The sequence below is a fragment of the Ursus americanus genome, chromosome 3 (genome assembly GCF_024610735.1).
Source record: "Ursus americanus isolate L20-20 chromosome 3, mUrsAme1.1.p, whole genome shotgun sequence".
Taxonomy (NCBI): domain Eukaryota; kingdom Metazoa; phylum Chordata; class Mammalia; order Carnivora; family Ursidae; genus Ursus; species Ursus americanus.
Window position 1 is genome coordinate 5,923,751 of NC_142129.1, and position 24,936 is coordinate 5,948,686.

The 24,936-nt window shown below is 58.4% G+C and overlaps 2 protein-coding genes across 3 annotated transcripts; both read left to right on the forward strand.

Moving 5' to 3' along the window:
* Positions 1-253: 253 nt before the first annotated feature.
* Positions 254-21,768, forward strand: WDR86 (WD repeat domain 86). Of its 2 annotated transcripts, none has more exons than XM_045792295.2 (7): positions 254-849; positions 1,332-1,596; positions 11,837-11,978; positions 14,413-14,827; positions 18,181-18,316; positions 21,151-21,254; positions 21,455-21,768. In XM_045792295.2, exons 2-7 carry the CDS (start codon positions 1,374-1,376, stop codon positions 21,623-21,625), a joined length of 1,191 nt encoding a protein of 396 aa, XP_045648251.1. In that variant the 5' UTR covers positions 254-849; positions 1,332-1,373; the 3' UTR covers positions 21,626-21,768. The 2 variants fall into 2 exon arrangements, with proteins under 2 accessions (XP_045648251.1, XP_045648250.1); XM_045792294.2 differs by lacking the exon at positions 254-849 and adding an exon at positions 990-1,152.
* On the forward strand, positions 21,626-23,474 carry LOC148110325 (uncharacterized; the record flags this gene model as incomplete). The annotated part of the gene is given in 2 exon segments (XM_087860614.1): positions 21,626-22,134; positions 22,136-23,474. Coding segments are annotated over 2 exon segments (744 nt in total), but the record flags the coding sequence as incomplete, so codon positions are not given.
* Positions 23,475-24,936: the final 1,462 nt, after the last annotated feature.

Sequence of the window (24,936 nt, forward strand, 5' to 3'; positions counted from 1 at the left end):
AATTGTCCCATGTGCTTTGGGACCCTATCACGGCATTTTCTTTCAAGGTCTGGACATAGCCATTGGGAGAAGGTGTGGCTGTTGCCATGAGGGCTGGCTTTCCAAAGCTACCTCGCTTCCTCACCCCCACCCCGCCCCTCGGGAAACCCTGCTACCTTTAGGACCTGGAGGATCCGAGTGAGGGGGGGTGTCACCCCCCCCCCCCCCCCCCCGCGAAGCAGGCACCGGAACAGCTCTAATGGGAACCAGCAGGCATTCCGGGAGGGCTCACAACCCAGGGTGTGGGATTCCAGCAGAGACCTCAGTGGACTGTCAGAGGCGCTGGGGTGGAATGGGGGTGGGAGAGGCTGCCGAAAGATGGTGGATTAGTGGGTGGGGGCCCCAAACCCCCAGCACAAGAACAGCGGGAGCCCGTAGCCTAGGACCCCGCGGCCGCTCAAATGGGTGAACCTGACCTCTCCGGGAAGCCTCACCGCGCCGCTCTTCTCTCGCTAGCCCGCCGCCACCCCACTTGCGGAACTTCTTTAGAATTCGGGGTGTATGCGTAATTTCCCAGCGAGAGCGGACTAGGGGCGCTCTCCAACAAGGGGGCCACCCCAAAGTCCCCCGAGAACCTCTCTGGCAGGGTCCTCAGGGCTGGAAGCCTGGAGGGGGGCAGACTTGCCCGGTAGTGGCGCGCAGCAGCCGGCCCGAGTCAGCTCCGGGGCGCGCGCGGCTCACCCCACGGGACCCTGCGTCCGCCTCCTCCGCCTGGTCCCGGCCTTCGGTCTCCGCACGGGGCAGCCTGGAGAGTTCCACGTGGGCAGGTCTCCGGCGTCCCCAGGGAGGGCGCTGGGGCAGCGCGCCGAGGTGGGTCCGGAGGGCCGGGTGCCGGGGTGGGGGGGCAGTAGGGTGGGGGCTGGGGCGCCGGCCGGAGAAGTGGGAGGGGACAGGTTGGGGGGTGGTCTCTGAGGAGGAGCCAGGCTGGACTGTATTGTTCCACACTCGCCGCCCCCAGCGCGCGGCGCGGGCCGGGGAGGGCGCGCGGGGCGCAGGGCGCCCGACTTCCCGGGTTTCCCCCGGCGCCGGACCCCGCGACGAGGCCCGAGCCTTCCAGCGCGCCGAGAGACGCCTCTGCCGGGTCGTCCGGGCTCCGAGGGAGGGCCTGCTCAGGTGGGGCGCGGGAAGGGAGGCAGCCGGTGGGGCCGGGACTCCTTCACTGCGGAGCGGGACGTCCCGGCGGGCCGCCCCCAGCAGCGCAGCCCCAACTGGGGCCTCGGGCCGCGAGGCCGTGCGGGCGGCGCGGGAGCGAGGACCCCCACCTCACCTCCGCCGCACCCGGTGCCCCTCAGGGCCATGGCCGCGGGACGCAGCCGCCGGGAGCCGCCGCGCCGATGCCGGGGCGCCCCTCCCTAGCGGGGCGCAGCCTCCTCGTCTCCCGCCCGGCCGGCCGCATGGGGGGCGGAGGCTCGGCCCTGAGGGTCTGCGCCGACCACCGCGGGGGCATCAACTGGCTCAGCCTGAGCCCGGACGGGCAGCGCCTGCTGACTGGCAGCGAGGATGGCACGGCACGGCTCTGGAGCACCGCGGACGGCCAGTGCTGCGCACTCCTGCAAGGTAGACCCTCCCGCTCCGTCCCCTCCGCGCGCTCGCCCTCTTCCGACCTCAGCCCTGCCGCCGCAGACCCCTGCCAGAAAGCCCAGCTCCCGCCCACGGCGGGGCGCTCGTGGGGGAGCGCTCGCCGGGGGCCCAGCCTGCCACCGGCCGAGAGAGCGCGGGGTGGGGTGCGGAGCCCGCGGCCACCGGGACGCGTGGGCCGGGGAGCACCCGCTGCGGGGGGCTACCCTCACCTGTCAGCCCAGTGCAGGAAATCATTGCCATTACAACGGCAATAGCAGATAACCCGGAATCGCACGTCTGCGTCCTCCGCGGGCCACGCAGCGCCTTCCCCAGTCTCTCACTGCCCGAGTGGCTTTGGCCGGACGTTCCTCTAGGAACCATTGCGGTAACCACCGGCGCTGGTTAAGCGCGGGCGCTGCTGAGCACGGCGGTTGGCTGGCCTCACACTGCTGTTAGCCCACTCGCGCAGACAGGGAAACTGAGGCAGGAAGTAAGTTGCCCGGGGTCACACGGCCTGTGGGGGGTGGAGTTGAAATTTGAACGCCCCCTTCCCCATCTGGCCATTCTACTCTGCTCTCTCTGCAGCCTCGGTTCTTCTGCTGGAAAATGAAGGGGTGGCGGGGAGGGATGGATCAAAGTTTCTCAAAATGGGGTTGTTAAACCCACATAGCGTGTTTGGAAACGTGAGGCAATGGCAGGAGGCGCACATAGTAGGCGCACATATTGTTTTATAAAAGTTTCACAAAGGCATGCATACTGGTTTATACTTGCGTATTTAGTCACTGGAGGGGAATGTATTTCCTATGCTGGGACCCTGTCACATGTCTGCAGGGCAGGGCTGTGAGGCCCCTCTCCAGCTCTGCTCCTGGTGGCCCCTGAGCAGCAGGTAGGCCCCTTGAAGCACAGGCTCTCGGCACTGTGGTTTTTTATCATCGCCTGTGTTTTTTCCACCATAATCAGCAAATCCTGGGTGGCCTCCCTGCACCTTCCAAGTCATGTGGGCACAGGGTGTACAACAGCTTCACCATTGGCTGATATTGACCCTATTGGTTTTATTTTCTATTTTTTTTAAAGATTTTTTAAGTTTATTTGACAGAGAGAGAGAGCACAAGCAAGGGAAGCGGGAGAGAGAGAAGCAGGCTCCCCACTGAGCAGGGAGCCTGATGCAATGTGGGGCTCCATCCCAGGACCCCCAGATCATGACCTAGACAAAGGCAGATGCTTGAGCCACCCAGGCACCCCGACCCTATTGGTTTTAAATAAAAGCAGTTATGGTAGATATTTCAAAGCCCAGAAGAGATGAATTTTGGATCGCTTGTTACATGGGGTGGGTGTGGATAAGGGAGAGTCAGTTATAAACTAACACATTCCTCTGCCACCCCCAAAATCACCCCCAAAGTCACACAGGCACCGAACTGAGAGTGGAAGATCTAAGATTTGTCCAAAGTTTATAATCCAACAGTATTGCTTCCCAAACATAAGACTCATCTGGAGCGCTTTCAGAAATGTAAATTCCCAGGTCCCAGTTTCAGTGAGCTCTTGGTGTAGGACTCTAGAATTTGCATTTATTTATTTATTTATTTATTTATTTATTTATTTATTTAAAGATTTTATTAATTTATTTGACACAGAGACAGCCAGTGAGAGAGAGACAAGCAGGGGGAGTGGGAGAGGAAGAAGCAGGCTCCCAGCTTGATCAGGGGCCCGATGTGGGGCTCGATCCCAGAACGCCGGGACCACGCCCTGAGCCGAAGGCAGATGCCCAACGACTGAGCCACCCAGGCGCCCCATAGAATTTGCATTTTTAACAAGCTTTTGGATGGATCTGCTGCATCCTGACCCTGGGAACCCTTAGGCCTGGTGTCCATTGTGGGAGCCCAGTTTGAAGGTGGGTTTCTTCCCCAGTTGAGCTCCAGGCCTTTCCGGGGTGGTTCTGGCCTGGCAGGCGTGGGGCTCTGCACCCAGGGCCGCTCTAGAGCCTAGACCACGCCTCCAGAGCCCACCCTCCCGCCCAGCTCTGCCCTGCCATCACCACCCAGCTCTGTGCCTGGCAACTCCCCTTCACACCATTTTGGTGGCCCTCACGGTGGCTTGTCCCCCAGGACACCCACACCTGCGTCCTGGTGGGCCTGTGCCTGCCCCTCTGGTGATCTGGTTGAGAGCCGTCCCACTCAACGGGAAAACTATCAAACTGAAACACTGCCAACCCGTTTCTACCAGAATTGTTTCTGCGGCTGTAAGGGTTGGTACTTCAAGAATTTTCACGGACAGAAGGAACAGAAGTAAGCTTTCCTCACCCTGAAATCGCACTATTAGACTTAACTTGAAAAAGTCTTTTGGGGTGTGCGATAGTCCTTGTGTCCCCCCCACCCCCAAAGACAGCAAGGTCTTGCTAGCTCTGCCCCCAATAGGAATTTTTTTGTATCAGTGAAATAGTAATAAATGTCTTAGCATTTGTTTAGTATCCTATATTTTATAAATACCCCTCAATATGCTTACTTCTTTATCCATTATTATTATTAATACTCAAAACCGTGAGGTAGATAGAATTGACACCGGTTTATAGATGAGAATGGGCAGGCACAGATTTACCAACACATGGAGAATTCGAAGTGTTTTCTAGATGCCTAACCTGTGAGGGAGGTTCTGTTGTCAGCATCCCCTGGGATGTAGTGTGGTTATGGGACGTGCCTGAGGTCACAGCGCAGGCTTGCAGATGGCTTCTCCCCCTCTGTGGCTCCTGCTATCATCAGGACGATGCTGCAGGACAGAGCAGCTGCAGCCCAGATCCCCGGGCTCTCCTGACCCCCACTCCAGGCTCTTGCTACTCCTGTTGTGGAAACTGCCAAATTGGGGTGATGCTAGCACCTGGTGCAGCGCTGGGCCCCCAAGAAGGCTCTGGAGAAGAGCTTGTTGGTGGGCCAGGCCTGGATTTCTGGGGCAGAGTGGCCGGAGTGGGCAGCTCCTGCCCTCGCTCTCCTTCTGCACACGAGCTTCTTGCTCTGCTCAGTTCCTGGGGAGCAGAGGGAGTTGGGGGCCCAAGGCTTTTCTGTGAGTTTCTCAGGGTTTCGAAAGTTTATGCCGAGGGATGTGCTGGAGAGGAACAACAGGGCAGTCCCCTGTGGGTGGGGGCTTGACAGGCAAGTTGTCCCCCTTGGTCCTGGAGAGCAGGCTGCATAACCAGGGCCCCCCAGCTTCCCTCCCACAGCAGCTCTGCTTTTTCAGTAAATGGAACTGGCTTTCAAATGCAGTTAGTGAGCTCCAGGGGGAGAAGGAGGCTTAACTGCCAATTATTCTGTAAAGGGAAGAACCGCATTTAATGGAATTATCTCCCCCCTTTTTCTTTTATCTGTTGGGGCACCTTCATTGGATCAATGAAATAAGCAGCATGTCCCCGGATGGCAGTCCCTGTCCAGGTCTGTTCCTATGTAGTAAGGGACCCAGGCTGAATGGTCCAACCCACTGCGGTTCTTCCACAAGCATCCTTGTCCTCTAACAGCATCTTCTAGCATGACGGGGTGCTGTTTGTTTTTAATTCCATGTGAACAAACTGCACACTCCTGTTTACTGGAAACCTGCTGGTGCCTGCCCATCCTGATGACCCCTGACCCCTACTCGCCACCAGGGAGCAGGAGGGGCCGTTAATAGTCAAGAGCCCCCGGCTCTGGAGCTGGGCTGCTTGGGCTCGAATCTCATTACTCAACTTCTTGTGACTTAGTTTCTTTATCTGTGAATTGGGGATGATAACATGGTCATCTAGCCTTATGAGGTTGGGGGTGTGTGTGTGTGAGGGGGCAGTAAACCAGTCAATAGATAGCTCCGGGCTTCTGTTAGTGACCTTGTCCTCCAGGCTCACATCCACAAGCCCGGACTGAGTAAGAGCACCTCCTTGGCAGGGTACCCGGCCAGCTCCAAAGCTCTTCGTCCTTTGCTTCTCACAGCCTGATTCTGCCATTCGAGGCTCCGAAGGGCTAGCCAGTCCTGCCATGTTTATGCAGGCAGAGCGTCACTGGGGGGAGCCTGCCCTCCTCCCTCCTGCTCCAGAGCCTTTGTCCCACTGGACTGTTGGCTTGACTGCGCTGGGTGCCTGTGTTAGATTCGAAGAAGCTGCCCCTGGGAGTCTGCAGGTTGGCTAAACTGAGGGGCTGTGTGCACTCGAACTTCAGATAAGCAGGATCCCTGAGCTGGGGTAGTCAGGGTGCACCTCGTGGCCCAGGTGGGCCTGGAATGGACCTGGGACAATTTTTAACTCTAATAGAAAACATGTAGCATCGAATTTACCATCTTAACTGTTTTTACGTGTACAGTTTGAAGATAGTAAACATTCATAACATACTGCTATTACCACTGTCCATCTCTAGAACTTTTCCTGCCTGGGAAACTGAAACTGTGTCCCCTTTGAACAATAACCCCCTTTCGCCCACCCCCCAGCCCCTGGTGCCCACCATTCTGCTTTCTGCCTCTGAATCTGACTGCTCTGGGGACCTCGTACAGGCTCATTTCACTTAGCAGGATGCCCTCAAGGTTCGTCTGTGTTGTAGCGGGTGTCAGGATTTCTCTCCTTTGGAGGGCTGAGTACTGTTCTGCTGTGTGCATTCTTTTTGCCCATTCGTCTGTCAGCGGACTCTTGGATTGCTTCCTTATGACTGTGCTGAGAAATGCCGCTGAGCTTGGGTGTGCAAACATCTCTTCCAGGCCCTGTTTTCCGTTCCTTTCTGGAGATACCCAGAAGTGTGCTTTCTGAATCATCTCCTACATTTTTTGGGAAGATTTTATTTTTTTTATTTGAGAGAGAGAGGGCGTGCACAAGTAGGGGGAGAGGGAGAAGATTCCCTGCTGAGCAGGGAGTCCTATGCGGGGCTCGATCCTGGGACCCCAGGATCATGACTTAACCGACTAAGCCACCCAGGCGCGCATCTCCTACATATTTCTGGAGGAGGCTGTGGGGGCACAGGGAAGGCTCTCAGACATAAACACATCATTATTAACTTCGTCCCAGTCAAGGAAGAATTCCATCAAAATGCAGTTCGTTGTAAGCATGGATGTGACGGAAGCCCAGGCAGGTAATTCATTCTTCAGCGCCTCGGACGCCACCGTCCAGGGGTAGTGAGCTCCCCGTGGGTGCGGATCGAGGAGGTCTCAGAGGAGGCCAGAGAGCTGCCTGGTGGGGGGCATGGGCTGAGAGGAGCTGAGGAGGAGGGACAGGCCCTGCAGTGGCACCAGCGACAGGAGCATTAGCCTGTCGTGGCTGGGGGCTCGGGGCAGGAGGCCGAGTCTCCAGTGGCCGAGTGTCCAGTGGCCGAGTGTCCAATGGCTTTGTCAGACGCTATTTCAGCCACAGCTTCCATGCTCGGGTCGCGTGGCTGTCGCTGCTGCGGCTTGCTGGCGGGACACATCCAGGGGCGGCTCCATCAGGCAGGAAACAAAATGGCACCCTCAACAGAGTAGCTCAAGGCGAGTTTGAGAAAGAGACCCTTGCCGAGGGGGGCATGGTATAGGGGGCCGCTGTACCGTGGCTGCTACTTGCAGGGCCCTCGGCGCCCCCAGACCTGGGGGAGCCACGGCCAGAGAGTTCACGGCAGCCCAGAAATGGCTGTGGAGAGGCCTCCCTCCAGGGAAGTGTGACCATGGTTTGAGGTTTTGATGGCTGCGGGCCAACTGATCCAGACCCAAAGTCTCCTGCTGGGCTCCCAGCTGTCTGAACCCTGCAGGCAGTGGGGGGATCAGGGAGCCCCCTGGGGTGGGGGAGGGGCCGACCTAAGACTTGCCAGGGACAGCAGAGGGAAAGGAGGCCCCGCTTTTCTTGCCAAGTTAGTCAAACGAATGTTCCAGCTTGGCTGGTGCCCACGCCGGCCCACCTCTGCCACCGCAGACCCCGGGTGGCCAGTGCGCTGAGCGCCTCCTCCCGGATGTGGAAGGGGCACCTCCGGCGAGTCGGGGTGTGCGGCCGGGGAGGCGGGGGGTGGGCGACTGCCTTGGCAGAAAACCCCGAGCCTCAGCATGTCCTTTTGAACATAATAACTGCGTCTTATCTGCATTCTTTATCCCTTCAAAAATGTTTATTTTTAGTTGGGCTTTTTTGCTTATTCTACACAATTCCAACCGCTCGTGGCAGTGGCGCTGTGGTCCCTGGAGATGGGATGGGCTCCTTGTCCCCAGCCTCCCTCATCCCTCCCTGCCCCGGGGACCCTGCAGGCTGTGCGCAGTGGGCCCTGTCGTATGGTCTGTGGACTGTGGTCAGGGACACGCTCTGCAGCCTCTGCCAGCCGGGCTCTGAGCTGGGACTCAGTCAGTGGGTTTTCAGATGTGGAACGGAGGCTTGGTGTGCAGAGGAAGGGGCTTGTCCTGGGAGGGCCTTGACCGATGCAGGGAGCCTCAGCCAGCCCAGGGCCAGGCCCCCAGGAGGGCAGAGGGTCAGCCTGGTCCAGCTTTAGAGATGAGATTGTTTTTTACATTGAAAAAATTCTTTTCATTATTGACTCTTTTCTTCAAGTCTTTGTTTATGGGTATTTGTGTGTGTGTGTGTGTGTGTGTGTGTGTGTGTGTGTGTGTATTTATTTTAGAGAGGGATGGTGAAGGGGCAGAGGGAGAGAATCTCAAGCAGATTCCACGCTGAGCACAGAGCCCAATGTGGGGCTTGATCCCACGATCCCAAGATCACGACCTGAGCCGAAACCGAGTCAGCCCCTTAATCGACTGTGACCCCCCCGCAGGTACCCCTATAGATATTTATATTTTTATTTTTATTGTCTATATCCTTTTTTTTGTCCTACTTCCATGGGCCGTATAATTGGTCCTACATCCCTGGTCTTGTGGCTGTGGCTTCACTGAGTGGGGCTGCCGTGGCTTACTGGCCACACTGCTTTCCAGTGCTTTTCTTGGCCTTATATACACTTGGCCTGTCTCCTTCCTGCTGTCAGATGCTGTTGAGACGAGACAGAAGCAGCCAGGATGGGGCCGATGCCCCTGCGGAAGCCTCTCCTGGCTTGGTTGGCGCCGGATGGCCCAGGGTCCGAGGAGGACTGCGGGCTGTGTGTGCAGGTCCGGCTCCCTGCGCCCTCCTGCCCTGGGGCTCCGGGCCGCCTCCCAGCCAGCCCTGGAAGCCAGGTGGCTCCTCCAACGGCGCGGCGCCCTCCCCACGGCAGCTCTGGTTTCAGGGAAAGTTTGTTGACAATCTTAAAATATTTTATAAACATTCTGGGGTTGGCAAAAAGTGGGGCTGTGCGTTGCCAAACACATTTTGCCCTCGACTTTTAAACTGACGTGTATTTTAAGGAACCCTAATCGGCATCATCTTCGAGGGTTTGCTTCCTTCACAGAAACATCGTTTTCTTAGAGGCCTGGTACACGCTATCCAGGAAGACTGCAAAACATGTCTTTCTTTCTCTCTCTCTCTCTCTCTTTTTTTTAATTCTCTTTCTTAGAACCCAGGGAGTTGGGTTCTTCCAAGAGTAACCGAGCTGAAACCCCAGGGCCAAAAAGTGCACATCGGCTCAAAACTGCCCAGAATATTCTAAATCCCTGTCTGGGGCCCCTGCGCGGCTCAGTCGGTTAAGCATCTCCTTGGCTCAGGTCATGACCCCAGGGTCCTGGGATCAAGCCCCGCATCGGGCTCCCTGCTCAGTGGGGAACCTGCTTCTCCCTCTCCCTCTGCTGTTCCCCCTCTTGTGCTCTCACTCGCTCTGTCAAATAAATAAATAAAATCTTTAAAAAAAAAATAAAAATCCCTGTCTGGTACCAGACATCTAGACGGAATTTTAAAATTCAGTTGTGATCTTTAACGTAATTAATATATTCCACACATGTAGATACCACACATGAATTAATCCATTTCATCGTCTGTGAAATGGATCTTGGGTATAACATTCCTTTGATTCAACTGATTTTCTGGCTCCTGGATTCTCCTCAGATATAGTCAGCTTCAGTTTGCTATCAAGAGTTGTTGGGCGGGGGCGGGGAAGAGTTCTTATCAGAGTGGCTCAGTCGTTAAGCGTCTGCCTTCTGCTCAGGTCATGATCTCAGGGTCTTGGGATCGAGCCCCACATCGGGCTCCCTGCTCAGCGGAGAGCCTGCTTCTCCCTCTCCCTCTGCCTGCTGCTCCCCTTGCTTGTGCTCTTGCTCGCTCTGACAAATGAATAAATAAAATCTTAAAAAAAAAAGAGTGGTTATCTGAGGTGGAAACTTCTTTTTTTAAATCTGTATATGAGTGTATGTAAGTATAGAAAGAGATATAGGTATAGTCTTTGCATATATGGGCATATGTCTGACCCATAAATTCTGATTTTATTTTATTTATTTATTTTTAAAGATTTTATTTATTTATTTGACAGAGAGAGACAGCCAGCGAGAGAGGGAACACAAGCAGGGGGAGTGGGAGAGGAAGAAGCAGGCTCCCAGCAAAGGAGCCTGATGTGGGGCTCGATCCCAGAACTCTGGGATCACGCCCTGAGCCGAAGGCAGACGCTCAACGACTATGCCACCCAGGTGCCCCCATAAATTCTGATTTTATTTATTTATTTATTTATTTTATTTTTTCTTTTTTTAAAGATTTTATTTATTTATTCGACAGAGACAGCCAGCGAGAGAGGGAACACAAGCAGGGGGAGTGGGAGAGGAAGAAGCAGGCTCCTAGCGGAGGAGCCCGATGTGGGGCTCGATCCCATAACGCCGGGATCACTCCCTGAGCCGAAGGCAAATGCTTAACTGCTGTGCCACCCAGGCGCCCCTGATTTTAGATTCTAAATACATTTAGATTTTATCACACAGGACTTTAAAGGATTTTGTTGTCTTTTAAGTAAACTCTATAGCCAACGTGGGGCTCCAGCTCATGACCCCAAGACCAAGAGTCCCGCGCTCCGCTGACCGAGCCGGCCCGGCGCCCCTGAGGCGGAGCCATCTTTACCTGAAGGACAGGCCTTCCTGCGCCTGGGGAGCTGAGTGCTTCCGGGGCTGCTCTGTCAGCCAGGCCGATCATCAAGCACTGACGATCGCACCAATAAGACGGACGAGCAGGTGCACCTGGCCGAGACCCCAGGCTCCGTCTGTCCTAGACCACCCACAGTATGTCTGTGCCTTATCCGCCATTTCTGCCAGACACCTGAATTCTGGCCTTAGGGGCCCCTCCTGCTTTGGCGTGTGCCGTCTTCTCTCCCCAGCTCTTCTCCCCTGCCCTCCCCAGCAGGCCCCGCGGAGACTCTTCATGCCCCGCGTCACTGGGGCTTCTGCTCCGCCGACCCCGGACGTGCTCTGTCCAGCCCGTGTCATGCTGGCCGACGCTCTCCTGCCCGGCTCGTCCTCTCTTTGAAGGCAGGGAAAGTGTCTTAGTTTCCTGTGGCCGCTGTGACCAGTGATCCCACTGGATGCCTTAGAACAGAAGTTTCTTCTGGCGCAGTTTGGGGGGGCCAGAAATGCAAAGCCAGCGTCAGTGGGCCCAGATCAAGGTGTTGGTATAGCGGCTGTCCCGCTGCAGCCTGTGGGGAGACCCACTTCCCTCCGTCTTCGGGGCGCCTTCAGGTCACTCTGCGCCGTCTCCACAGCCTCCTCTCCCCGTGTCCTCCCATCTCCCTCTGTCCCTTCTTACAGAGACCCTTGTGGTGGCCTTCCTGGCCAGAATCCAGGACACTCCCCACCTCAGATCCTTACTGACATCGGCACGTGTGTCTTTTTCCCCAAGTAAGGTAACATTTCCGGGTTCCAAGGACTAGGACCCGATCCCTCTCCCCACACAGCCACCGCCCAGCATTCGCCCAGCCTGCGCGGCCGCCCCGCAACAAAGGGCCGCTCCTCTCCCCTCGGCAGGTGAGGAGATGGCGGTGTCCAGAGGCGAGTCAGCCGCAGCCCCAGCAGCTTGGCCGAGCGCTCTGGCCCCGAAGGCCAGGGGTGCCCTGGGCCTCTATGCGTCCTGCCTCTGTGACACTGGGTTTGTTCAATGACCGGGTGAAGACAAACAGCTGAGGAGTCTGAAGAAGACCGAGAGTCACCAATAGAGAAGGGGGTGGAGAGGAGGAGGGAGGAGGAAGAGAGCGTGGGAAAAGAGGGATCTAAAGGACCCGGGGCAGGGACAGTGCCCCTGAATTTCTGTTGGCACCCGTAGCTCCTGAGACGCCCAGACGGAAATCGCCCCTCGGCAGGGCTAGTGATCCTGGACTCGTCCCAAACACTCCCCACCCTGCTCGCTTCCCGAAGGAAGACCAGAGCGGCCATGCCCCGGCACACTCACGTCTCCCCTCGTGTGCAGGGCACGAGAGCTACGTGACCTTCTGCCAGCTGGAGGACGAGGTCGCCTTCACGTGCAGCGCGGACCGCACCATCAGGAAGTGGGACGTGCGCACCGGGCAGTGTCTGCACGTCTTCCGGGGACACACGTCCATCGTGAACAGGTCAGTGTGGCCGGGGCCCCAGGGGACAGAGGTGTAGGCCGTGCGGCCCCTGCCCCTGGAGGAATTCAGCTTCTGCAGGGAAGCCTGCGTGCAGATGTGCGAAGGTCGCCCGGAGCGCACAGCTGTGGAAGGCCCGGGTGCACGTGTTTCAGGCACGACAAGGGCTAGCTGCCCCGGGCTGCGTGCGGGGCTTCGGCAGGCAGGGGGTGGGGAAGGAAGGCACCACCAGCACATTGATTGTGCCCGGACGCCCCCCTTGGAACCCCAGCAGCGCACTGCCCACCGCTAGGCACGGGGAAAGTCGATGGTGGCCACATCCCCTACTGATGGCCACGAATTCCAGAGGAAGTGGCCTAATTGGTACCTGATGGTCAACCGGGGCTGGGGAGAAGGCTTGTTCTGGAGTCCAGAGTATTTTTAAAACTCTCCTTTCCATGTTGTTGTTGAAATATCCCACCCCTCCTTCTCTAGGAGGTTTGAATTTTTCCTTCCCTTATTGAATTTGGGTCTGAGCTGAGCCATGAAAATTCCTTTGCTGATCACATCAGTTTGGCACTATTTATGTAAGTTGTGGTGGCCATCCTAGACTCCTGAGGGAGTGTCGAGGAAGACCAGGGGTCCAGGCACCTGCCTGCCCGTCTAGGCACGGGCCCTCGAGGCCTCACTGATGGGGGTGGGGAGGGTGCCCAGGGGGGCTGAGCTAAGTCAGCCAGGAGAAGGGCCCAGGGGCGCCTGGGTGGCACAGCGGTTAAGCGTCTGCCTTCAGCTCAGGGTGTGATCCCGGCGTTATGGGATCGAGCCCCACATCGGGCTCTTCCGCTATGAGCCTGCTTCTTCCTCTCCCACTCCCCCTGCTTGTGTTCCCTCTCTCGCTGGCTGTCTCTATCTCTGTCGAATAAATAAATAAAATCTTTAAAAAAAAAAAAAAAAAAAAAGGAAAAGGGCCCAGTGCAGGCAGGCATTTGGAGGAGGTCAGGGGCTGGGCTGGGCTGGGCGGCTGGAGGAGAGCTGTTCTCGGCCACAGGGACGCTGCCGCCTGAGCTTTATGCAGCCCTGGGTCGGGGTGGGAAACGACTTGCCCGTGGTTTAGTGCTTGCAGGGTGGGAATGGGAGGCCCAGACCCGTGCACCCACAGGGCAGGACTAGGCACCACCCCTCAGCAGAGACAGAGTGTCGTGTTGGCTCAGGATGGTGGCGAGTGGAGAAGGTCACCTCCCCCCTGCTTCTGTAGCTGGAGCGGGCATGGCCGGCCACCCGCCACCAGGGCCCGGCAGATGAGGTGGTGGAGGAAGTCACACCTCCTGCTGGTCGCTTCCTTGAGGAAGAAGTTTGTGACGGAGGGAAGTGTGGGTGTGCGGGAGTCTCGCGTCGTGAGGCCGGGGCGGGTGGGAGAGGCCACATCTCAGTGACTGGCCTGCGCTCGGCTTGTAACCGGAAACCGTCAGCTGCTCCCCAAAAGCAAACCTGGGTAATCAAGGCTAGAAATTAGGCTCTGCCGTGTTCAGCACACACACACGGTTCACACACATTCACACACACAGCCGTGGAGGGGTCACGGTCCTAAATGGGGCGGATCATTCCGGGTCGATACTAAGCGTGACTTAGCAACTGTATGGCATGACTAAGGAGCTGTGCTCACAGCTGCCACATCCCTGACGCCGGGATGTGCAATTCACTTCAGAGCCCGGCCGGGTGTGTGAGTTTTGGGGGGCATGGACCATGCCTTCTCATGCCAGGCCAGACCAGGCAGGGCTCAGGCCCCCAGAACATCACCTGTGGTGACACGTGGTGTCACGTGGTCACTTTCCCTTACACATACGCATGTCGTAAAAACCGTCCGTACGGGGAGTTAGGGAAGAAGGGGGTCCGAAGCAGCGCGTGTATCCGGCGGTTGGCCCCCTAATTGCCTGTGGGAAGTGAGCCGTGCAGAGGTGAGCCGCGCAGAGGTGAGCCGTGTGGGCGGCGAGCAGGCCAGGGAAGCGCCAGGCGCCTCTGACACCAAGATGCAGGGTCCCGACTGCTCTGTCCTCACACTTGGGACACTGGCCCGTTCCAGCTCCCCCTCTGCTGCTCCTCTTTGTGGGCTCCTCTCAGGTTGGGGGGGGGGCCTGGGGCTTCTTAATAAGGGTGTGTGAACAGAGCCTTGACATTATGCAGAGTTCTGTACTGAAGACAAACGTGTATTTTCTGGGGAGAAGTTCTTAACATTCATCAAAATGGGACTAAGAATCATGAATATTTGCTGCTCGGGAGGCCTCTCCTCCCCCCATGGGTGTGAACAGAACCCCGTTCCTCCCACACAAAGTTCCCTGGGTTCACTGAACACAGAGGACACCAGGGACTCCGAGACGGCCTGCTACACACCCCTGTGTGGTCTGACCCCTGCCCCGACCCCTGCGTGGTCTGACCCCTGCCCTCTCCCTCTTCCCACCAGGATCCTGGTCGCCAACAACCAGCTCTTCAGCAGCTCCTACGACCGCACGGCTCGAGCCTGGAGCGTGGACAAGGGGCAGGTGTCCCAGGAGTTCCGGGGCCACCGCAACTGTGTGCTGACCCTAGCCTACTCCGCGCCCTGGGACCTGCCCGGGGCTCCCTGCGCTGAAGAAGTTGGCGGGCTCCTGGTGACGGGCAGCACGGACGGCACGGCCAAGGTGTGGCAGGTGGCCAGCGGCTGCTGCCACCAGACGCTGCGGGGCCACACGGGAGCCGTGCTCTGCCTTGTGCTGGACACGCCCAGTCACACTGCCTTCACCGGCAGCACCGACGCCACCATCCGTGCCTGGGACATCCTGAGCGGGGAGCAGCTGCGGGTGTTCAGGGAGCACCAGGGCTCTGTCATCTGTCTGGAGGTGAGCTCCGCCTGGCCCTCGCCAGGGAGGCCCCCGGGTCGTCCTCTGAGCCGCCACCCTCCCCTGTGTACTTGTTAGCTTGGGCTGTGTAAGAGTACCGCAGACGACGGCTTCCACGACGGAGGCGGGTCGTCTCGCCGCCCTGGAGGCTTCGAGTCCAAGACCCAGGTGTTGGCTCATAGCTGGACGTCTTCTCCCTGGGTCCTCACGTGGTCGTCCCTCTGCTTCCAAATGTCCCCTTCCTATAAGGACACCAGTCCTACTGGGTTAGGTTCTGCCCCAATGACCTCATTTTAACTTAACTACCTCCTTGAAGATCCTGTCTCCAAATACACTCACAGATACAAGGGTTAAGGCTGTTGTCAACATAGGAATTTTGGTTTGTTTACAGGTTGAGGATTATGTCTACCCAGAAACCCTGGTCCATAATTCCTAAATCCAAAATTCCACAATATGAAGGTTTTGTTCTGTTTTGTTTTGTTCTTTAAGGCTTGGCACCAAGACTCCCTTGGCAGCAAAGCCTGGCCCGCACAGATAGGAGGCTAGCTGGAGCTCACTCTACCCCACTTCCTGGGAATATGAATTCCTTTGCTGTAGAAACATGAGCGTGTTGCTAAAATCCAAACACTCCTGAAATACATCTGGCCCCAAGACTTTGGGTCAGGGATTCTGAGTGTGAAATCACGCCCACCCCGGTGGTCGTGAGGATTTCATGAACTGGTGCTGGGCGGGGCCCAGACGTGCCCCGCGTGGGTGCCGGGCAGTTTGTGCCGTTTTGGGCACCTAGCAGATTCGCTGCCCGTGCTTACCTTTCTCACTTTACACATGAGAAGACAGAGGCTCCGAGAGGGTAAGCCACTTGTCCAGGGTCTTACAGCTGGTCAGGGGCAGAGACAGACTGGAACCGGGACTGAACATGTAACCAACAGCTTATTTGTTTAAGATTTTATTCATTTATTTGAGAGAGAGTGAGAGAGAGCACCAGAGCAGGGTGAGGGGCAGAGGGAGAAGCAGACTCCCCGCTGAGCAGGGAGCCTAACATGGGGCTTGATCCTGGGACTCCGGGATCATGACCTGAGCTGAAGGCCAACACTTAACCAACTGAGCCACCCAGGCGCCCCTGACCAGCAGCTTATAAAGGTGTGGTGGGGCCTGTGCCTTGCCAGACTGGGGGAGCCTCTTCTGTCGGTCTTACTCCGGAGGCGGGCTGTCTGGAGCCCAGCTATGCTCTGCAGCCGGGCCCAGCGGCTTCATTCCCTGCCCGAGCGCACCTGCTGCTGTGAGCTGAGCGGGGAGAGGCCCGCACCCCGGGGGCCTCCACAGCAGAGCCCCAGGCCTGCCTGCCTGGGCCTGCCATCTACTTGGATGGATCACGTAGCAGGGAGATGGCCCCCAGCCCCGTCCCCTCAGAGCTGTCTTGGCTGGGGGAAGTGTTGCAGGCCCTGTCCTTTGTGACATGCCCCTGTCAGGGTCTGTCTGCTTCCCCATGTGCCTTGGGCCTCCTCTGGCCTCCCGAGCTGCCCGGCTGTGCCCCATGGACGTCCCTCTCAGGAAAGCAGCCAAAGTGAACAGTGAGGTCTTAGGCAGCCAAGGACAACACGCTTGGAGCATTTCCTGGGCCTCCGGACTCTTGATTTGTACTTTGGATCGTGCAGCTTGGTCACTTTCAAACACAATGTGACAGCCCCACATTGTTGGGACACTCTGCGTGGGGAGCAGGTGGCGTCATCCCCTCGCTACAGCGGCCGTCGAAGCTCAGTGCCTCCCTTGGCGGGCTGAGTGCTGTGGAGGTGCCCAGTGGCCCCCAGGGGCCTCCAGCCCGCAGCCTACACACACCAGCTCCCTTAATTCCAGGTCCGCGAGTCTCAGTGCGCGTTTAGGAAGTGGAGCCACTGGAGGCCTGGGGCTGCCTCGGGAGCGACGGCTCACGGGGACGGTCAGGACACACAGGGCATGGGGCAGACACCGGGGCAGGAGGCCGTACGTGTTCCCCAGGATCCCGCTGTCTGTGCCGTCATGAATGGCCCAAAGCCAAGTGTGACCCGTGCTGTGGCTGGGGTGGAAACGTAATCCGGACTAGTCAGAGTCCCCGTCCTCTGAGATTTAAACTGGGAAATTACAGGGGGAAACTGGGTCAGCCGCGGGAACCGGAGTGGAAAGGGGCCTAGAGTGTGGCTGTCATTGGGCAAGTGCGTGCTCGAGCTAGGAGGGCCCTGGCCGTGCTAAGGATGCCGGTGGCCGGTACTCGCTCCAGGCCTGCTGCCGGCTGCCCCAGCAGAGGGGCCTCCTCTTTCCGAAGCCTCCACGGGTTCCTGGGCTCCAGCTCTGGCACGAACGGCTCTCTCCAGGGCTCACAGCTGCCCTCCCCGCCCGACTTCTGGTTCTCCTCTGCATCCCTGCTAACTAGAACTGCTGGGTGGCGGCTCTCTTGGCTGCATGGGGATTTTGTCTAGAGGACTGTGCAGAGTTATTTTAACAGTCTTTGCACTTCCCTTGGGCTAGGACACTGTCTATCTTGGCAAGGGGTGCTCCTGTGAGGGGCCTCCGCAGCCCCATCCCTTCCCTCCCAGGCCCTTGCCTTCTTCCCTCCTGCTTGGTAGAGCAGGGGTGTGAATGCCACGCTGGTCAGCTGGGGCAGGCGGGAAGTGGGGGAGCCTGTCTCCAGGGCTCCTCCCTGCCCCCCAGGGCAGCCCCGGGAGCAGGAGTTTCAGGACCCGAGGACAGCCCCTGGCTGTTCAGCTCTGGTCCTAGCACCGATCTCCCTCAGACACACTGCAGCCAGTCAGGTTGCTTCTAGACCTTTCTTTTTCCTATCTGCACCTCTGCGAGCAAACGTCCAGAGTGAAAGCCCTGCTGCGGGAGCCCTCTCCTCAGCCGGGACAGTCGAGGGAACAGCTGGCGCGGCCGGGCGGTAGCTACAGGTGGACTGACGGGAACCTTTCAGGCACGGCTGTTCCTCAGCAAGAGCTGCAGACGAGAGACACCTGACAACAAGAGCAACACGGGCGAACCTTCCATGGGCCTTGCTCCTGGCGGGCTGAGCGCTGCATGGGCCTTCTCTGCGCCCCCTCCCCCGCCCCCCAGGAAGGCACTGGCAGGATGCCTGTCTACGCTCAGCAGCAGGGGAACAGTCAGTGGCGTGGCTGAGGGCAAAGTGACAAAATTCTTGGGTGCTGGATCAGGCAGTGGGTTGGGTCCCCACCCGCAGGGGCAGTTCCTGCTGGTCCACGGTTTCCAGTGAGACCTGCACGTGCCCCTCCCCCCGTCACACAGCGAGGTCTGGAGGGGGCCCCGCGTCACCTGCTGCGGCCAGCGGCACCAGAGTCCAGCTCCCCTCCCCCCTCCTCCCCCAGCTCGTGAACCGGCACGTGTACTCGGGCAGCGCCGACAGGACGGTCAAGTGCTGGCTGGCAGACACGGGGGAGCGCGTGCGCACGTTTGCAGCCCACCGACACAGCGTGAGCGCCCTCAAATACCACGCAGGCACCCGTAAGTGACTCCTGCCCCGGCTGGCCCCACGCTGCCCTTCACTGCTCGCCCCCACCAAGTCCTCCCGCACGCAGGGCCTCTGCGCTCCGCTTCTTACTCAGCTGTTCCCTCCTGAGCCTCAGCGGCCATTGGGCGGTCAGCAGCCGAGCCCGCTCCACGCACGTGTGCCTCTAGGGTTACTTACAAAGAAGGTCCAAACAAGGGTGTGGGGCCTCCTCCCCAGCTTCTCCCCACAAGAACGCGCAGCAGCCTGAATGTTCAGGAGTCCCGGGGTTCAGAATGTTGTCTTACAGACACATTCCAGTTCTTGAAATGAGACCGTGCGGCACTGACTTCTGCCAGAATGGAGGGCCACGTGGGTTTGGCTTCACCTGGCATTAAGTTGATAAGAGAAAGCCCAGATAACAGTGCTTTAAATGAAATGGTGGTTTATTTTCTCAGGTAGAATTTCTGAGGCGCAGTCTAGGTGGGAATGGATGGTTCCACTAAATTATCAGGCACCCAGTTTCCTTTGATCACGCTGCTTCAGCACCCTTAGCACATGTTTCCTATCTATTAGGGGGCCTCATAGTTAAGACAGCTGCTGGAGCTCCAGCCATCGTGCCACGTTTTAGGCAGACAGGACGAAGAGGGAAGGGCAAAAGGATGTGTCTCTTAGCTGAGTGGGTCTCTTTAAAGATATTTCTTGGAAACCCTACCCAAAGACTTTGCATACGTTTCTTTGACCACTGCCTACAAGAGGGACTGAATAATGAAATCTCTTATCTGGGAATATTGCTGCCAGAATTAATCAGGTTATTTTGGAAAGAAAGAAGGGCAGAATGGCTTATTGGGTAGGCAACAAGCTGTCTGTCCCACAGGTCTCAAACTGACACATCTGAGCTTTGCTGGCTCTGTCCTGTAGGCCTGGCTCATGTTCACACCCCAGACACACCCAGAAGACACTGTTCCAGGAAGCACCCCCCCACACACACACCTCACCATACCTACATGGGGGTGGAGCTCCCAGGTTCCTGAACATCTCTTTCCCAAAACTGTCCCCAGCATCGCTTTACCATCAGCCTCCCTCATCCCCTCTCTGTTCTCTCTCTCTCACATAACACACTGAGGGAGCAGATGGGTGGGGGGAGTCACAGCAGATAATTCAAGTTGACTTTACAGCACAGGTGTTAGATGAAGACAGAATGTGGATCTCTGAAAATAGAGCCTGAGATACCCTCGGGATTTAGGTGTCTGACACGGGAAAATTATTTTTTCCTTCTTTTTGGGTCCAAGCCTGTAAGTGTGATTATGGCTCTGCTCCCAAGCCAGGACCTCTAATTTAAAGAGTTTAAAGCCGCCCAGGGCGCCTCCCCTTGGCAGCAGCTGGGAGGGACCCCACCTGCTGCTCACTATTAAGGAAATCTGTCCGTGGTCTTTGCCAACAGGCTGCAGGGTGTTCCTGACCCTCCTCCCATCCACAGGATGCCCAGCAGCCACACTGGGTTGGGGTAGGGGAAGCAGGAAAGGGACAGAAGAGACCCAGGAATGAAACTTGCCCTCTAGAGCCACAGTCACCAGCAGCTTTAGCGGCAGGGCTGGAAATAGGCAGGTGAAGCAGCAAGTGGGGTAAGGAAGAGCTGCCTGAGTCTGGGGCTCCCCGCGGCTTGCCCAGGCTGTGGGTGGGCGTGGCAGAGGCTGTGGATACCGCAGTTGGGGTTCTCAGGTCCTCTCCCCTAGAGGGTTTTCCCATGAGGAGCAGGTCGGAGGAGGGCTGGGAGCTGACACCCACAAGAGAGGCCCTCAACTAATGACTTACCCCCCACCTCCCAGGGGGCACAGCTCTGAGCTTTGGTCTGCACCTTCTCCAAGGGGCCCCCTGCAGTCACCTGCTAATACACCTGTATGGACATCCTTCCTTCCTGTTTCTCTCCCCGCTTCGTGGAATGCCCTGCCAAATGAAGTGTTTGCACTCAAATCCTAGCGTCAGTGTCAGCTTCCGGGAGAGCCCAGGCCAGGACCATAAGTAAACCACAGAGTTCTGGTCAGTGTTCTCAGTGTGGTCCCTGAGCAGCAGCAGCACCCCCCCCCCCAACTGGTTAGACATGCACGCTCTCAGGCCCCGCCCCAGACCTCCTAAGACAGAAACTCAGGTGGGCTCAGCAATCTGCCTTAACCGCCCTCCAGGTGACCCGGGTGCTCACTGGAGCCAGAACTCTTGAACTAAGTTCTAATATAGGAAAAGGCGCAAGGAAGGCTGAATCCCAGGACTCCCCCAGGAGAGCTGGGCAGGGGCGCTCCAGCGAACGCCAGAGGGTCTCGGCTCTGTTGGAGGGCCAGACAGAGGAGGAACGGATTTCTGGTTGGTCCTTGCTCCAGGAGGCTGCTCAGATGATGGGGGGTGGATGACCTCATCCCCACCCCCACCCCCAGACAGGGGCTTTAGAGCAGGGAAGCCAGGCCTCACCAAAGGCTTTCACCAACGGTCTCAGAGCGGGGACCTGGCCCGAGGTGGTACTCAGGAGGGACAGGAGCCCCGGAGGGGGCCGCGCAGGCAGGCCCTGCAGCCCAAGGCAGCTTCAGCAGCCGCAGTCCGCAGAACATGGGAAGTGGGGTAGTATACCCCCGCACCCGCGTTCCCAGGCACGCAGCAGGAAAAGGAAGGTGGGGCCTCCTCCCTTGCCAGGGGCTCCTGCTCGTTCCCATTTGAACCTAATGACCTCCGGGTGAGGCGGGCGGATGGATCCCGGTCACTTCCGGGCCTGCCCCGCCGCGCCCCCGCCCCCTGCGCCGCGGCGTCCTGGAGAAGGCGGCGGCTCCCGGGCGGGAGGCCCAGCGGCGCCCTGTGTTCACAGTGTTCACGGGCAGCGGGGACGCCCGCGCGCGCGCCTTCGACGCCCAGTCCGGAGCGCTGCAGAGGGTGTTCCGCGGTCACGCCTTCGTCATCAACTGCATCCAGGTAGGCGCTCCCGCCCGGCTCCTGGGCTCTGCCTCGGCGGGGAGGGGAAGGCCGCCCCCGGCACCCCGAGACCGGGCTCCCCCGGCGGAGAGGCCACCGACAGTTGGCTAGGTAGGTGCCGTTCGCGCCGACAAAGCGGAGGGGAGGGCGGCCGGGGGGGCCTCTGCAGCGCCGTCCCACGCGCCGCCCCGCGCCCGCAGGTGCACGAACAGGTGCTCTACACGGCCTCGCACGACGGCGCGCTGCGCCTCTGGGACGTGCGCGGCCTCCCGTGCGCCCCGCCGCCGCGCCCCGCCGCCCCAGCGCGCAGCCGCTCCCGCCTCTTCAGCAACAAGGTGGGCTGTGCCGCCGAGCCTCTGCCGCCCGCCTGAGCGTCCCGAGACCGCCCCCCGCCGGCCGCCCCGACCCGGGCAGTGGGCTCTGCCTGTCCTCGGTGTCCGTGGACTCCTGAAGCCCCATCCCGTCCCGTGCAGGGCGACCGTGCTCGCCGTGGGGGACCACGTCTCCGTCCCCACCCCCTACAGACCGAGCCCCCCCCCTCCCCGCGAGTCGGCCCTGCACTCAGGCTGCACCTGGCCCAGCGGGACCCTCCCGACCTAGGGTGTGCGGCCCCACAACCCCCAGAGCCTGAGGTCCCCAGAAGCCAAGCCCGTCCTGATGGGAAACGGGATTTCTTCAAAGGCAGCCCAGCCGCAGTTGTCATGAGTTTGGCAAATTGTCTTGAGGACACTAGTGAAGAACCGAAATACACGTTCTTCCAAGTGCTCTGGAATATGTCTTTTGTTCTGCAAACTCCCAGCTTCCGGTCACAGGGTAGAGGGGTTCCCGGAACCGGGGGCGGGGGGGGGCTTCACACACCTGCCTGGGCCTGCCCCAACTCGAGGGGAAGTGAGGGGCTGCGGCCTGGTGACCGCTACAGTGTCACTCGTGCAGGGAGTGGCCACGGGAGAGGCTGGGGAGCAAGGCACCGGCCCTTCAGCCTGTCTGGGTGACGACGGGGATCCGTCACCCCTGCTTCGGAGCTCCGGAGTCTGCATGAATCGAGGAGGGCTCTCCCCTCGGGTCTGGGTCTGGAGTAGGAAGGGCCGGGCCGCAACCTCCGGGCCGCGTGCGTAGGAGCCAGCCCCGCGCTGGGCACGGTGAAAGCGTGGGACGTCGCTCAGGGGAGCAGCTGGAGTTCTCGCCGGGAGGGGCTTCATGCGGGAAGTGGGGCCCCGGGCTCCGGAGAGGCCCGAGGGGAGTCGCCCCCAGCTGCCCTTCTCATCACCGGAAGGGGGCGCTCTACCAGCCCTCGGTTCTAGCGGGGTACAGGAGAAGCTGCTTGGCAGTGTCTGCGGTTGAGAGCTCAGCATCCCGCAGAGGTCGGGAGCCTCCGGTGCGTTAATGCAGGAGCTGTTTCATCAGCCAGATGCGCTGCAGGACCCGCGCTCCCCAGGTGGCCAGGTCCAGGCCTGACAGGTGCGTCCCTCCCCCTCAGGCCCATGAATAGGTACAGGATTGGCACCTGGGGCAGTAGGAAGGACGCGTACCTTTGTGACTGTGCTTTATTTTTTTTTTTTTAAGATTTTATTTATTTATTTGACAGAGATAGAGACAGCCAGCGAGAGAGGGAACACAAGCAGGGGGAGTGGGAGAGGAAGAAGCAGGCTCATAGCGGAGGAGCCTGATGTGGGGCTCGATCCCATAACGCCGGGATCACGCCCTGAGCCGAAGGCAGACCTTAACCGCTGTGCCACCCAGGCGCCCCAAGTGCTTTAGGCCACACCCCCAAACCCTGGGAACCCGGGGCCCCCCCAGGAAAACAGGCTGGCTGGTGAGAGGCACGCGCGGCAGCATCGCGCGGCGTTCTTTGGCTGGGCCTCCAGGCCCGCGGTACCAGTGCGGCCGGCTGTGTCTGGGAGCGCGGGCTGCAGGGGCATGCCCACCACCGGGGCTTCCCGGGAGCTGAGCTGCATTTCAGGGAGGGCCGGCAGAGCGACCGCCTGGAGTACCTGCGCCAGGATTCCCGCTGGGCCGAGAGGCCGCTAGAGTAACCAGACGCCCACGGACGCTCACAGCCCACACTGCGTTTGCTCCTGTGTCACCTCAGATCCCCCATCTCATCCAACCACAACAGAGACTAAAACACACGGGCTAGGATACACCCGGGGAAACAGCCCCGGGTGCGGAGCATAACACAGGAGCTGGGGCAGATTTGTTCTCCCGCCTGCCTCTCCTGGAGAGTAGGAAATGGAAAAGGGGGGGGGGGCGGACAGGGGGGTTGTATTTATATAGCAGACTATATTTGGGTAATTTTTATTTCTACAACACACAAGGCTTTGTTAGATGTAGAGGATGTAAAGATCAGATGACCAGGTATTCTTTGTCCTTGATAAATACGGATGAATGGGGGTGGGACAAAGTACTTATGGACATATGGGTAGGAAACGGGCAGAAGTGTCATCAAAGCCAAGAGCAGACAGAATTTCACAAGAGAAGGATCAGCATCAGATGTGAAGAGTGCAGACACTCGCGTCCCACTCCTGCTCGGAGTTCTCTAAGGGCCTGGGTACTCAGCCGTTCCAGTCTAGACGCCCTGCCTTTCAGGGTGCTCTGTAGTTGGACTTGGCAGTCCTTCCCACCTCAGCCTCTGTCCCACCCCACCCTCTGGTGGGCCTAGAACCGCCGTGACCTCATGAATATGGCACACTTGGCCTGTCCTACACCGACTATTACCTCATTGGTCCCAGGTCTGGAATGTTCTCCTTTCTTCTCGGACTCTCCAAGGAGAGCCCCTCCAAGGCCCACCTCCTCTGTGACTCTTCCGGACTCAGCACACTCCCGTTTACTTGGGGACAACATTTTCATCACAAATGCCCTTTGCTGCTTCTCTTGCCCTCCAGAGCTGGGAGTGGCACTAGGTCACAGCCTGTCTAGTTTCACACACCAGCTGGAGGCAAAGCCAGGACCAGAGCCTGTCTCCGGACTTGGGATGGGCAGCCCTCCTTACGTGAGAACTGGCTTCTCCGCGTCTCTTCCTGAGCACTTGAAGTGACCTCAAAGCCCTGCCAGTGTGCTTCAGCTTTCTAATCTTTCTAGGACCATTAAGAATGCATCTGGGAAGCTAGAAGCCATGCCTGGCCCAAGGCCAGGACAGTAACTAGTTAGCCAGAAGCTGCAATTCAGGCCTGAAATCTGAGGATGACATGGTCCCAGTGAGGCTGAGAGACCCGCTCATCACCTCGGTTCAGCCACTTCAACACCAACAGCCAGACCCCCTCCCCTCCTGCGCAGGCTCCTTCCCCACCATTGGCTCCAGCTGCTTTCTCCGTTTCATCTTTTTATAAGACACCGATGCTGCTTTTGATTTCTTCACAGAATTCCATGCAAGCAACATCTTGAATCTAAACGAGGCTCCAGACCACCCATTCTCAATATTAGAACAGTTCAGGAGTTTGAGCAACTTACTGCAAAGTTAGGCTGACAAGTTTTTTGAATATATTTTCCACCTTTTATTTCCATCTGTATCATCCATTTTAAAAATGACAGAAAAGATTCCCACCCATTCAAACTGGACTGCTGTTCAAGCTTTATGAAAATGATTAGTGAAGAAGTCAAACATTTCAGCCAGCCCCGACAGCAGCAATGTGACCGTCTGCCCTCCGTCGCAGGAGCTTCCAGCGACTTCTGGAAGGGCAGGAAG

Excerpts from the sequence above, each read along its gene's own strand:
- WDR86 (XM_045792295.2), top strand. The coding sequence starts at position 1,374 with ATGCCGGGGCGCCCCTCCCTAGCGGGGCGCAGCCTCCTCGTCTCCCGC. Across the intron at positions 11,979-14,412 it reads CACACGTCCATCGTGAACAG|GATCCTGGTCGCCAACAACC; the intron begins GTCAGTGTGGCC and ends TCTTCCCACCAG. Across the intron at positions 18,317-21,150 it reads CAAATACCACGCAGGCACCC|TGTTCACGGGCAGCGGGGAC; the intron begins GTAAGTGACTCC and ends CTGTGTTCACAG.